At 38.7% G+C, this 15,833-nt stretch overlaps 1 protein-coding gene across 1 annotated transcript in view; it reads right to left on the reverse strand.

Annotated features, from left to right (window-relative positions):
* Positions 1-348: 348 nt before the first annotated feature.
* Positions 349-15,833, reverse strand: part of LOC103269789 (coiled-coil and C2 domain-containing protein 2A-like) — a gene marked incomplete at its 3' end in the record, with an annotated part of 30,351 nt that continues 14,866 nt past the window's right edge. The window contains exons 5-6 of the mRNA XM_008067351.1: positions 758-846; positions 349-450 (exon numbers count right to left, since the gene is read on the reverse strand). Coding sequence (XP_008065542.1) covers positions 349-450; positions 758-846 — 191 coding nt within the window. The remainder of the gene's footprint in view (positions 451-757; positions 847-15,833) is intronic.

Consider the following 15,833-nt stretch of genomic DNA (forward strand, 5'->3'; position numbering starts at 1 on the left):
ATGAGATAGAGCTGGGATCAAATCCCAACTCTTCTACATACATGCTTTGTGACCTGGGGATGGCTCTGCATCCACTCTGAACCTCAGTTTTCTTATGTGTGAAATGTGAGTAAAAATAATAGTACCTACCCTGTAGGGGTGTTGTTAGAATGAAATGCAATAACACGGGACAAAGGCTTGGCAAAATGCCTGTCACAAGATAGTACCCTATAAATAGTGGTTATTATAATTATTAATAAGCATTGAATACTATCCCTGTGCATAGCTCTGTTCCAGAAACTTTTGGTAGAAACTTTATATTTTGATTTGCTGTCTTCGATCACAAAGTAGTGATGATCTGATTCTCACCTCTGCGCCAAATTCAGTCTCCAGTTCTTTCTCCTTGGGACTTCTTAAGCGCCTGGGTCGAGGAGCGGGAATTTCCTGCAGCAATGCACTTTCTGCTTTAGACTGAAAAAGTCAAACAGAAAATTACTGTTATTTAATACCAGGAAAGCTGTGAAACAGTCAGTTAAAAAATACATGCTATACCTCTTTAAGGTGTAAGAGCAAGGAAAATGGTCTAGAAAAATGACGTTAAATTCTTAAGCATAACTTTCATCTGTGCCAAATGCAAAATACGACATTAACATTTAAGACCTGAAAGACAAATGAAATGGTATTCAAATCCATGCAGTCTGGAGCACACAAAGCAAGTTAGACAACCTTGGAAAACAGCAATCAGCACTGAACAGAATATTCATGCAGTTTGTCTCACCCTTGCAGCTTGTAATTTCTCCCTCATGCGTTCCCTCATGGAAAATTCTGCAAAACCTGTTCTGGAACCTGAAGGAATTGGAGGTAAGCCTAAAAAAATAAAGAAAAATTACCCTAAGACATTTTTTCCCCCAAAGGGAAAATTAAATTAAAAAAATAAATGAGAGAATGTAATTTTATTTTGCAAACTTTGAATTGACATAAGCAAACATGAGATAATGTGATAAGTATCCTTTTGACGAAATAAGTACATGTCTTGGCTTCTCTGAGACTCACAGCAAAAACCTTGGTCCTGCCAGGGACTGTCACCTTGACTCAACTAAGAATAAAATGAATGGCACTTGACTGTTCAGGACACACAAACACTTACCAATTCAGTTGCCATTAGGAAAAAGCTCTCAAATTCATTGATTTCAGAAATGGGCTTGTCAGGCAAATGAGTTCAGCGTTTAACTTTCAACAGCACTGATAACTTTGATCAAAGAAAACTAGAGACAATATAGGTTTTGCACATTTTAAAGGTATATGTACATATCACGAACTATTGGACAGCTATTATATGTCAGGCACTGTAATACCTATGTTGAAAGCATTTTCTCATTAGTCTGTATGCCATCCTACTAGATGGGCCCAGGGATGATCATCACCAATATTGTGAAGATGAAGGCTCTATGGACCTGTGTGCCAAATGACTTGGCTCTACCATTACACATCTAAGATCTGGAATGCTTCCCAATTCTCTAAGCCATTACAAAGGAGGTAGAAATAAAATGGAGCCTTTGGGGAACAAATGTTAGTATGAGTGAAATAGAGTGTTTCTTCTGGGGTAGAGGAGAAGATAGCATTGCAGAAGGACTTTGAGTCAAGTTATGGGAAGCTTCTGATGTCACAAGCTTCTAATGTCAAGCTTCTGAGTCTTGACCATATTCTCCAAGCAGTGTGGATGCCTTGAAGAATGTAGAGAGGAGGAAGTGAATGCCAGCAGCATTTTCAGAAGTTGCACTTCAAACTGCAGGTACAGGATGAGGGGCTGGAATGAGTGAGGCACCAGGGACCTTGGTGTGAAATAATAAGGAAAGGGGATCAGTGGGGGTCAGTGAGAGACACCACAAAAAAAGGAAAATGCAAGAGAATCCAGGGGTGACTGGCAGACAAGGAGTAAGGGCTCTCACAAGAAGTAGCAGCATCTTCTGGGAACTTGTAGATATTCAAATTCATAGGCCACGCTCCAGACCTCCTGAATCAGAATCTGGAAGGACAACCCAGCAACTGAGAGGGTTCAAACACACACTCAAGCTGGAGGACCCAGTTATAGAGAAAGAAGGAGAAAGTGAGATGTCTGAGGTTTTGACTGAGGTGGTTGGTGTCTGATGCTGCTGAATGTCAAAGAGAACAAGGAGGGGAAGCCAGCCTGGGAGGTGCTGGAGTGAATTTGTCTGGGGCCAGGTGTATCTGAGATGCTTGTCCAGGACACTGAGCTCTGGGAAAGGGGCCAGACACAATGGTAAGGACTTGGGAAGACTTGGCCAATGAGTGCTGAAGCTTTGAAACTAGACTGTTTCTTGAGAGAAAGTAGGGTCCTGACACTTTGGACAACAGCACTTTTAAGGAGGGAGGCAGCAGGTAAAAGAAGAGACAGGGTAGAAGGAAATGCGGCAGAGAGAAGGAAGGAAAGAGAAGCAAAGAAAATGGATTTGCAGCCGGGTTCGGTGGCTCAGCCTGTAATCCCGTGCCTTTGGGAGGCTGAGGTGAGTGGATTGCCCGAACCCATGGGTTCGAGACCCGCCTGGGCAGCGAGACCTCATCTCTACAATAAATCAAAAAATCAGCCGGGCGTGGTAGCGCATGCCTGTAATTCTGGCTACTCGGAAGGCTGAGGTGGAAGGATCGCCGGAGCCCAGCAGGTCGAGGCTGCGGTGGCCGGGAGTGGCCACTGCACTCCAGTCTGGGTGACAGAGTGAGACTCCAACTCAAAAAAAAAAAAAAGAAAATGGATTTGCAGGTTCCTCTGGCATGCTTTATGCAAACAAAGACAGTAATCGTGGGCTTCAAGCCCATTTCTGCAGCATAGACACTCCATTTCTTGGGTTTCTTCCTTGGGTGTGATAGAAAGCTATAAAATACTACTTATGTCATGCTGCAACTATGACAATTAATGCTTTTATGGAGGCACAAATACTCATGGTAATGATTATAGTCTGGCTTATGTGTGTTGATGATCAAATATCTTGAAGAGAGTCTCAACCAGCTCAATAAAATGGCTTTTGGTGTTCTTTTTAAACTTACTTTAAAAATCAAGTCATTATTTTCCATTTTAAAGATATATACCCACAGTAGATTCTGTCCCGTGGCATATGTTCAGAGTCCTGAGACTTTGCATTTTTGTTGCATTTTGAATTTATATACAAACGTGCCACATTTGGTCAATGATGGACTGCATATGTGATGGTGATTCTATACGATTACAATAGAGCATATACATAAATCTGATAATATTATATGATAAAGGGATCAATTCAATGAGAAGGCATAGCAATGTTAAATATATATTCGCCTAACACGAGAGACCCTAGCTTTATGAAACAAATTTTACTAGACCTAAACAAAGAGATAGACAGCAATACAATACTTGTGGATGACTTCAACACTCCACTGACAGCAATAGACAGATTATCAAGGCATAAAGTCAACCAAGAAACATTGGAGTTAAACAGGACTCTGTAGGAAATAGAACCAACAGACATCTAAAGGACAATCCACCCCAAAATTACAGAATATACAATTATTTCATCAGCACATGGAACATTCACCAAGATAGACCATATGATAAGTTACAAATCAAGTTTCAATAAATTAAAAAAATCAAAATCAAATCAAGTACCTTCTCAGACCACAGTGGAATAAAACTAGAAATTAACTCTAAGAAGAACTCATGAAACCAAACAAATACATGGAAGTTAAACAATTTGCTCCTGAATGATTCTGGCATCAACAATGAAATCAAGATGAAAATTTAAAAATTCCTGGAAACAAATGACAACATTGTATCACATTATCAAAACTTCTGGGACACAGCCAAAACTGTGCTCAGAGGAAAATTTATAGCACTTAAGTCCTACATTAATAAACCTCCAAATTGCTATTAACAACCTAACATTACACCTTAAGGAACTAGAAAAACACAAACAAACCTAACCCAAAGCTAGCAGAAGAAATTAATGAAGATTAGATTAGGACCAAGTAAAATTGAGATAAAAAAATACAAATGATCAATGAAACAAAAAGATTCTTTGAAAAGATAAACAAAATTGGTAGATCACTAGCTAGATTAATTAAGAAATGAAGAGAGAAGACTCAAATTAGCTCAATCAGAAATGAAAAGGGAGACACTACAACTGATATGATGGAAAGTCAAGAGATCACCCGAGACTATTATGAACACCTCTATGCAGATGAACAAGACAATCTAGAGGAAATAGATACATTCTTGGAAACATACAATTCCCCAACTCTGAATCAAGAAGAAATAGAAACCCTGAGCAGACCAATACTGAGTAGCAAGATTAAAACAGTAATTAGAAGTTTCCCAACAAAAAAAAAGTCCACAACCTGATGGCCTCACAGCTGCATTCTACTAGACCTTCAAAGAAGAACTGGTACCAATTTGACTGAAGCTATTCCACAAGATTGAAGGGAGGGAATCCTCCCTAACTCATTCTACAAGGCCAGTATCACTCTGATACAAAAGCCAGGAAAAGAACCAAAAAAGAAAACTACAGACCAATATCCCTTATGAACATAAACACAAAAATCTTCAACAAAATATTGACAACAGCACATTAAAAAAATAACAAACTGTAACCAAGTGGATTTTAAGCTAGGGATAAAAGTGTGGTTCAACATACACAAGTCAATAAATGTGATCTACTACATAAACAGAATTAAAAACAAAAATCAGATGACCATTTTAATAAATGTGGAAAAAGCACTTGATAAAATCCAGCATCACTTCATGACAAAAACTCACAGGAAAACAGGAATAGAGGAGACATTCCACAAAATAATAAAAGCTATATATGAGAAACCCACAGTCAATGTTACCCTGATGGAGACAAGTTGAACACATTCCCCCTCAGAACTGGAACAAGGCAAGGAGGTCTACTTTCACCACTACTATTCAACATAATACCAGAAGCCCTAGTCAGAGTAATCAGATAATACACAGAAATAAAGAAAGGGTATCCAGATTGGAAAAGAAGAAATCAGACTATTTCTGTATGCTGATGATATGATCTTAGAACCTTAAAGACTCCTCCAAAAGACTCCTGGACTTGATAAAATAATAAACTTGGTAAAGTTTCAGAATACAAAATCAACACACACAAGTCAATAGTACTGCTGTACACAAATAGCGACCAAGTTGATGATCAAATCAAAAACTCAGTTCCATTTACAATAGCAGCCAAAAAATTAGGAATATATTTAACCAAGGAGGTGAAAGATCTCTACAAGGAGAACTACAACACTCTGATGAAAGAAATTGCAGCGGACACAAACAAATCGAGATACATCCCGTCCTCATGGACTGGAATAATCAATATTATTAAAATGACCATATTACCCAAAGTAATCTACAGATTTAATGCAATCCCTATCAAACTACCAATATCAGCGTTCACAGAAGTAGAGAAAACAATCCTATAATTCATATGGAACCCAAAAAGAGTCAGAATAGTAAAAGCAATTCTAAGCAAAAAGAATGGAGCTAGAGGCATTCGATTACCTGATATCTAATTATATTACAAGGCTGTAGTAACCAAAACAGCATGGTACTGGTACAAAAGCAGACGCATGGACCAATGGAACAGAATAGAGAATCCAAAAAACCCCCCAAATACCTACAACCAACTGATCTTTGACAAAACAGACAAAAACATACACTGGGGAAAGGACACCCTATTCAACAAATGGTCCTGGGAAAACTGGATAGCTACATGCAGAGAAATGAAACAATCCCTATCTCTCCCAATATACATTAATTCAAGAGGGGTTAAAGGCTTAAACGTTAGACCTGACACCATAACAATCCTAGAAGAAAATCTGGGAAAAAAACTCTAATGGACATTGACCTGGGCAAATAATTTATGGTTAAAACCCCAAAAGTAAATGCAACTAAAATAAAAATAAGTGACACTTAATTAAACTAAAAAGCAAAAGAAATAATCAACAGAGCAAATAGGTGACATACAGAATGGGAGGAGATATTTGCAAACTATACATCTGACAGAGGACTAATATCTAGAATCTACAAAGAACTCAAACAAATCAGCGAGAAAAAAGCAAATAACCCCACTGAAAAGTGGAGAAATGATATGAACAGACATCTCTCAAAAGAAGCTATACAAATGGCCAACAAACAGATGAAAGAAGGTTCAACATCACTTATCATCAGGGAAATGCAAATGAAAACCAACATGAGATAGCACCTTACACCAGTCAGAATGGCCATTATTTAAAAATCAAAAGACAATAGGTGCTCTATGGAAAGCAGTATGGAGATTACTCAAATAACTAAAAGTGGATCTAACTAAAATGGATCTATCATTTGATCCAGCAATCCCACTACTAGGTATCTACCCGAAGGAACAGAAGTCATTATAGAAAAAAGACACCTGCACCCGCATGTTGATTGCAACGTAATTCACAATTGCAAAGATGTAGAATCAACATAAATGCCCATCAACTGATCAGTGAAAAATGAAAATGTGATATATATATACCATAAGAAAGAATGAAATCAGTGTTAGGTATACAAACGTTGAATTATGCAGGTACCCTTGTTGATGAGGTATGCCCCTCCCTCCCCTGGCAGTTTCCCTCAACTGCCAATCCCACACCCCCCCTTCCCTGGCAGTTTCCCACTAACAGTTTTATTTTTAAATGGAGATATTTATAAATGGGCCAAGCATGGTGGCTCATGCCTGTAATCTCAGCAATTTGGGAGGCCAAAGTGGGAGACTGAGCCCAGGAGTTCTTCTAGTAATATAATTAATATGTCAAATGGTGATACAGGTATAGGAACAAACAATGCAGGATCAGGGTTAAGGAGGAACTGGAGGAAGGGGTGTATTGCAGTTTTAAATAGAGTGGCCAAGTAAGGGTCCTAAGGAGACACTGAAACAGTGAAGAAAGCAAGGGATGAAGCCATGCAGGTACCTGGGAGATGAACATTTTGGGTACAAGTACTTCCTGACACAAAGACTCTAAGGTAGGATGTGATTTAGATTCACGTGGGCTCAAGAGAAAATTGGAGACAAAACAAGAAAAGATGAGTCTGGAGGAATTTTGCTGTCAAGGAGGTTTTTTTTTTTGTTTTGTTTTTGTTTTTTAAAAGAAAGGGAATTGGGGCTGTGGTTAGAAAGGAATATGGGGTCATGCCTTTCCTTATAACTAATGACAATAGGTGATATTTATGTATAAATTTCAGTCTTCAATTTAGTCTTCCCAGTACTGCATGAGGTAGTGAACTGCAGCATTGGTGAACTTCCTATCATCTCCTGTATTGCCCTTGTGCATCCTCTGAGTAGAAGGCTCATCCCATTCTCCCATGACTGGGCTCCAGGGTCACTCCCCCGGGCCCAGATCCTCCAGGAGGCTCCCCTCTGGGTCTCATGTTGTGCATTTGCTTCCTGGGCCAGCCTCTCCAGGTCCTGATGACTTTTTAAAAATATACCTAAAATAGGGGGGTGGGATTGGCAGTTGAGGGAAACTGCTAGCAGAGGGAGGGGCATACCTCATCAACAAGGGTACCTGCATGATCAATGTTTCTATACCTAACCCTGAAATGTACCCCACATCTTTACAATAACATTTTTTAAAATGCCTAAAATAAATTATCTACTTCCTTTCGTTTACATCACTGTATTCGGAACTATCTTTTCCACTAATATGGAGAAATTGGCTCTAAAATGATACTTTAATCAGAGAAACTAACACGAATGAATGGAAAGCAGATGTTAGTAATGAAGAAATTTATGCCCATAAGAAACTACTTAATGTGTGATCGTTATTCCCTTAAGAGATGTTGCAAGACGGAATCATGGGGGAATGTGTGTACTTTTAAATGAGATGTTTATTTGATTTGGAACCAGTCCATGTTTAGTGAAATGCTTTCTTTATTTGGAATGTCATGACAATACATATATATGTTTGAATAGCAAATTAGAAGCCAAGGCTTTCACTACATGGGTTTCTGCTGCTGTTCATTGGGGAGGTGGCACCTCTTTGCACGTGCCTGGTGTAGTGTGGGAAGCCATAGGGTCAGGGGTGCTGGTCTCTGCATCTTTGAATGAAGCCTGACTTTGACAACACTTGGAGGAGCTGAGCTGGTAGCATTGAGAGACAGTCAAAACCCACGAGAGGTTTGGGAAAAGTCAGGGGAGAAGTCAAACATCTGGATCCACTGAGCAGACTTGGTTGGAGAGACATGGTGGCCATGGTAGTGAGTGAATACACCTAAACTAGGACAAGGTCTGAAGGAAAAAGCAGAGACCAGCTTGAGACATGGTTCACTCAGCAAATATTGGTGGATGCTATCTGCCAACTAGCACTATGCTAAGCAGAGTTGAAACTCAGGTTCTGCCTTCGGGGACTTCTGGTCTGGCAGAAGCAGTGTAGGGGGAATACCAACAATAAGATGCCTCCAGGCTGCCACAGAGACATAAGGGTCATATTTGGCCCACGCTGGAGCACAGGGGATGCATTCCAAAGGGGGTGGCATATATAGACAGACTTTTGAAAGATGAATAGCTAGGATAAGACAAAGAGTAAATAAAAATAGGGAAGGCATTATTCCAGGGAAAGAGAGAAAGGTGGGTGACGTACCTGAGTGCCATTCTTTTTAGAAAAAAATGAGGCATAGCAGATCAACAGTTGTGTAAGGGCTCCAAACTGGCCTTATGCCCCATATTAAGAGTCCATATTAAATATGGCCTTATGCCCCGTATTAAGGGTTCCTGGAGTCATTTTTGACAATGCTGGTGGGTTTGTAACATTGCCATTGTACCTTCCATGGGCAGCTAAAACCATGAGCTCCAAAGACCAAACAAGGCTCAGTTTGTGGATGCAGCATGACGCCACCGTGCAGCGATTCAGAACACAGGTTCTAGAGGTCCCCAAATTGGAGTCTGAATTAATTTTGGCTCTACCACTTCTAGATGTTGTTTCTTTCGGAACCTTAGTCTCCTAATCTGTAAAACAATGCCTAAGAACAGGACTTCTGAGAATTAAATAATATAATGCATATGAAAACAGCATAGTCCCTGCCAGCTTGCTGCCTACTCAGAACACGGTCTTCTCAGAGTTCAAGGCTGTCAGATTTAGCATCTGTGTGTCTGTCTTTACTTGGCATATAATGACTATATTTATTTTTTTAATAAATTAGAAGTCAAAGCCACCTCTCTCTCTCTCTCTCTGGGGAGAAAAATGTTCAGGTAAACGAATAAGTGCAAGAAGAAAAATGGAATCATACAAGCTTCAAAAGTCCCATAACTTTCTTAGCATCAATCCATGAGCATAAACTTTGTTGTTAGGGCTGGGGAGATCACTGAATTTGAGATTTTGCTTCAGAAAAAGTAAGTAAGCAGGGTTTCTACAGTGGTCATGAGGGAGTTCCTCATGGTCCATTTACACAGAGTATTAGCTCCAACCCAGGTTAGCAAGACTTCCTGGTAAGCTCACTTCAAAACATGTAATTCTGCCCTTAAGATTCAATGCAATTTCTATCAAAATCTCCATGGCATTTTTAAAAGTTTTGCAGAAATAAAAAAAAATTTATCTTGAAATTCTTATAGAATATCCAAGGATCCAAAGTTCTAAAACAATTTTGAAAAAGGATATTAGAAATTTTACACTTTCTGATTTCAATACATATTACAAAGCTACAGTAATCAAAACAGTGTGGTACTAGCAAAAAGACAGGCATATCAACAAATGGAATGGAACAGAATGCCCAGAAATAACGGCTTGAGTGTATGGTCAAATAATCTTCAGCAAGGATGCAGAGATCACTCAATATGGAAAAGACATTCTTTAACAAAAGATCTTGGGAAACCTAGATATCCACATACAAAAGAATAAAACTGGTCCCTTACCTTACACCACATATAAAAATTGACTGAAAATGAATTATGGATCCCACATCAGACCAAAACCTATAATAAATGTGTAAATTCGTAGACACATACAACCTGCCAAGATTGAACCATGAAGAAATACAAAATCTGAAAACAACAATAACAAGTAATGAGATAGAAGCAGTAATAAAGTATCTCATTGAAAAAAATCCCAGGTCAGGTGCGGTGGCTTATGCCTATAATCCCACCACTTTGGGAGGCTGAGGTGAGAGGACTGCTTGAGCCAAGAAGATGAAGACCAGTGTGGGCAACATAGTAAGACCTCATCTCTACCAAAAATACAAAAATTTAGCTGGATGTAGTGGCCCGTGCCTCTAGTCCCAGCTACTCAGAAGGCAGAGGCAAGAGGATAGCCTGAGCCTAGGAGGTCAAGGCTGCAATGAGCTGTGATCCTGTCACTGCACTCCAGGTTGGGTGACAGAGTGAGACGCCAACTCAAAAAAAAAAGAAAGAGAAAAAGAAAAAGAAAGAAAAGCTCAGATAGCTTTACTGCTGAATTCTACTTAATGTTTAAAGAAGAACTCATACCAACCCTACTCCAACTATTTCAAAAAATTGAGGGAGAGGGAATACTTCTAAAAAATAGACAAAGAAATAACAACAACAACAACAAAACTACAGTCTAGTATCTCTGATGAACAATCCTCAACAGAATACTAGCAAACAGAATTTAACAACAGGTCAAAAAGATAATTCATCATTATCAAGTGACACTCATTCCAGAGCTGCAAGGATGATCGTACATATGCAAATTCATAAATGGGATGCATCCCCTCAACAGAACGAAGAACACAAACACATGATCATTTCGATAGATGAAAAAAGAACTTTCAGAAAAAATTCAACATCTCTTTAAGCTAAAAACTCTCAACCAACTGGTTATAGGAGGAACATACCTCAACACGATAAAGGCCATATACAACAAACCCACAGCTAGTATCATACCAGATGGAGAAACACTGAAAGCCTTTTCCCTAAGAAGATCTACAACAAGATAAAGGTGCCACTTTTATCCAACACCACACTGGAAGTCTTAGCCAGAACAACTGGGCAAAAGAAAGAAAGTGCATCCAAATGAGAAAGACATCAAATTATCCTTGTTTGCAGAGGATATAATCTTATGTTTTAAAAAAACTCCACCAAATTTTAAAATCTTATTTAAATATTTAAATCTTATATTTAAAAAGACTCCACCAAGAAACCAATAGAAATGATAAATCCAGGAAAGTTTCAGGATACAAAATCAACATACAAAAATCAGTAACTTTTTTTTTTGTGCCAACAGCAAACAATCTGAAAAACAAACCAATAATGTAATCTCAAGAAAGCAAAACCAAACGAGAAATTTGTAGAAATAAACTTAACCAGAGAAGTGAAATATTTCTACAAGTAAAACCAGAATACATTAATGAAAGACACTGAAGAGGACACAAAACAATGAAAAGATATTTTATGTTTCATGGATTGGAAAAATGAATATTGTTAATATTATCAATATTGTTAAAATATTACCCCAAACTATCTATAGATTCAATGCAATCTCCATCAAAACACCAATGAAATTCATCACAGAAATTTTAAAAACCACACAATTCTAAAATTTACATTGAACCACAAAAGACCCAGACTAGCCAAAACAACCCTGAGAACAAAACTAAGCTAGAGATATCACATTAACTGACTTCAAATTATACTGCAAAGCTACTGTAACCAAAACAGTATAATACTGGCATAAAAAATAGACACGTAGATCAATGTAATAGAGTAGAGAACCCACAGACAAATTCACACATTTACAGTCAACTCATTTTGACAAAAATGCCAAGGTCATACAATGTGGAAAAGATAGCTTTTTCGATAAGTGGTGCTAGGGAAACTGAATATCCACATGCAGAAGAATAAAACTAGACTCCTGTCTCTTGCCATATACAAAAATTGAATTAAAATGGGTTAAAGACTTAAATTTAAGACCTGTAACTGTAAAATTACCAGAAGAAAACATTGAGGAAACACTCTAGGACATTGATTAGGGTAAATATTTCTTGAGGAAGACCTCATCAGCACAGGCAACCAAAGCAAAAATAGACAGAGGGAATCACATCAAACTAAAAAGTTTTGACACAGCAAGAGAAACAATTAACAAAGTAAAGGACAACTTACACAATGGGAAAAAATATTTGCAAACTAGTCAACTTACAAGAGATTAATAATCAGAATATATAAGGAACATAGATAACTCTATAATAAGAACAAACAATCCAATTAAAAGATGGGCAAAGGATCTGAATAGACATTTTTCAAAAGAAAGAAAGTGGTCAACAGTTATATGAAAAAGTGTTCAACATTACTAATCATCAGAGAAATGCAAATCAAAACCACAATGAGATACCATCTCATCCCAGTTAAAATGGCTCTTATCAAGAATACAAAAATAACAGGTGCTAGTGAGAATTTGGAGAAAGGGGAACACACACACTGTTGGTGGGAATATAAATTAATATAGTCACCATGGAAAACAGTATGAGGTTTCTGAAATAACTAAAAATAGAACTACCATATTATCTAGCATTCCCACTACTGGGTATATATCCCAAAGAAAGTGACATCTGCACTTCCACTTTTATTGAAGAACTATTTACAATATCCAAGATATGGAATAAACTTAAGTGTCCATCAGCAGATGAATGGATTAAGAAAATGTGGTACATATATACAGTGGTGTATTAGTCAGCAATGAAAATAAATGAGCCGGGCTCAGTGGCTCAGCCTGTAATCCCGCGCCTTTGGGAGGCTGAGGTGAGTGGATTGCCTGAGCCTGTGGGTTCGAGACCCACCTGGGCAGCGAGACCTCATCTCTACAATAAATAAAAAAATCAGCCGGGCATGGTAGCGCACGCCTGTAATTCCAGCTACTCGGAAAGCTGAGGTGGAAGGATCGCTGGAGCCCGGCAGGTCGAGGCTGCGTTGCCGGAGTGGCCACTGCACTCCAGTCTGGGTGACAGAGTGAGACTCCAACTCAAAAAAAAAAAAAAAAAGAAAAGAAATGAAATCTAGTCATTTTCAACAACATGAATGGAACTGGAGAACATTAATGTGAAGTGAAATAAGCCATAAGCCAGACACAGAAAGACAAATATCACATGTTCTCACTCAAAAGTGGGAGCTAAAAAATTGATCTCATAGAGATAGAAAGTAGCCAGAGGGTTACTAGAGACTGGGAAAGGTAGTGGGAGTGGGGGAAGAAGGGTTGGTCAACAGGTACAAAAATATAATCAGAAGGAATAAGATCTAGTGTTTGGTAGCACAATGGGGCAACTACAGTTAACAATAACTTATATTCCAAAATAACCAGAAGAGTGTGCCCTAACACAAATAAATAATAAATGTTTAAGGTGATAGATATCCTAATTACCCTGATTTTTTCTTTTTAATGAGTCAGGGTCTCACTCTGTTGCCCAGGCTGGAGTGCAGTAGCACAATCCCAGTTTACTGCACCCTTGACCTCCTGAGTTCAATCTTTCCAACCCAGCCTCCTGAATAACTGGGACTACAGGTACACGCCACCATGTCTGGCTACATTTGTGATATTTTGTTGAGTTGAGTTCTCATTATGTTACCCAGGCTGGTCTTGAACACCTGGGCTCAAGCAATTCTCTTGCCTTGGCCTCCCAAAGTGTTGGGATTACAGGTGTGAGTCACTGCACCTGGCCTCAAATACCCTGATTTGATCGTTACACATTGTGTACTTGTGTCAAAATATCCCATGTACCCCATAAACATGTACAATTACTATATAACTATAAAATTTAAAATAAAAACAAATAAAACCTTCTGTGCACCAAAGGACAACATGACCAACAGAGTGAAAAGACAACCTATAGATTGGGAGAAGATACTTATAAATCATATATCTGATAAGGGGTTGTTATCCAGAATGTATAAAGAACTCCTATAACTCAACAACAAAAAAAACACAAAACAAACAAATAATCTGATTAAAAATAGACAAAGGACTTGAACAGATATTTTTCTAAGGATAATATACAAATGGTCAATAAGCAAATGAAAAAGATGCTCAATATCACTAATCATTGGAGAAATGCAAATGCAAACCACAATGAGATGAGATCTGATCTCACATCCTTTAGGATGGCTACTACAAAAATAAATAATTACAACAACAAAATAACAAATGATGGCGAGGCTGAGAAAAGCTGAAACGATTGTGCACTGTCGGTGGTAACATGGTACATACAGCTGCTATGCAAAACAGTACAGTGGTTTCTCAAAAAAGTGAAAACAGAACTACCATATGATCCAGCAATCCCACCTCTGGGTATATACCCCAAATATTGAAAGCAGACACTTTAGATACATTTACACAACCATGTTCATCGCAGAATTAGCAATAGCTAAGAGGTGGAAGCAACCCAAATGCATTTGGATGGACGAATGGATAAACAAAACGTAGTCCTGATACATACAATGGGATCTCATTCAGCCTTCAAAAGGAAGCTAATCCTATCACATGTTACATGATGGATGAATCTTAAGGAGCGTGTGCTAAGTGAAACTGGCTGTTCACAAAAGACAAATGTTGTGTGCTTCCACTTCTATGAGGGCATTTAAAGTACTCAAATTTAAAGTAGTCAAATTTATAGAAACAAAAAGTAGGGCTGGGTACAGTGGCGCACCTGTAATCCCAGGACTTTGGGAGGCTGAGGCAGGAGGATTGCTTGAGCTCAGGAGTTTGAGACCAGTGTATTTATCTGAGGCTGCAGCGAGCCATGATTGTGCCACTGCACTGTAAGCTGGGTGACAGAGTAAGACACTGTCTCAAAAAAAAAGAAAAAGAGAAAAAGAAAAAAAAAAAAAAAGAAAGAAAGAAAGAGGGAAAGGAATAAAAGAAAGAGAGAAGAATAGTGGTTGCCAGGGGCTGAGGGAAGGGGAAAATGCAGAGATCGTGTTTAATGGCTATAGAGTTTCAGATTTGCAAAATGGATGATTTATGGACATCAGTTGCAGGACAATGTGAGTACAATTAATTCTACTCAACTGTACGCTTAAAAATGGTAAAGATGATGCATTTTATGTTATATGGTTGTACCACAATTAAAAATTTAAAAAAAGAAACATTCTGGCAAAGACAGAAAAAGAAGGATTGAAAAAGGGGATAAAGCAAAAAAGACAAAACCTTGTGAACGGCTGAATCTGGTGATGGGCAATCATCAGTGGATTTTACTTCTGGGCATGCTTGAATTTTCGTAATTAAAAGCAAGAGACTCCTAAGGGAATTGAGTTTAGGATCTTAAACACTCTGCACTTGCATTGGTAACATTTGATTTACTTTGAAACTATCAAGAGCTATTTTGATAACCACACACGAAGCCTCAATAAATAGACAAGCTGAAGAGTTGTCAGCAGAGGAAACAAAGTTATGTTTCCTGTGTTGCTTGGGGGAAAGAAGGAAGGAGGCTGTACAGAAAATGAGCCTGAATGATGAGAATTTCTTTCTCCGAAAAGCAGCCAGCCTGCTTGAACTCATTAGAGAACGATGTCTCCCAAACCTTGTTGTTCTTACAGCTGAGCAGAGCAAGTATGTGGAGGCTGGTGCAGGGGACACTCTCTTGTCCCTTGGTTCCTCCAGCCTCACTGTGACCTCCTCTGTAACCAGAGGATTCTCCCGGAGGGCTACAAACTCTGAGGGCGAGACCCTGCCTGGAGCATCTGCCGTGATACCCAGGGCAGTTTTTCAACAAATGTTTATTGAGCTCCAAGTATTGCATTGGGGAATCAGCCATGAACACAGTAGACAAAGTTCCACTCTTAGGCAGCTTCTGTTCTAGTGAGCGGCAGGTCAGCACACACTCAGCTGACTAGGAG

Source organism: Carlito syrichta, unplaced genomic scaffold, assembly GCF_000164805.1.
Source record: "Carlito syrichta isolate Samal-C Ts95f unplaced genomic scaffold, Tarsius_syrichta-2.0.1 Scaffold309483, whole genome shotgun sequence".
NCBI lineage: Eukaryota > Metazoa > Chordata > Mammalia > Primates > Tarsiidae > Carlito > Carlito syrichta.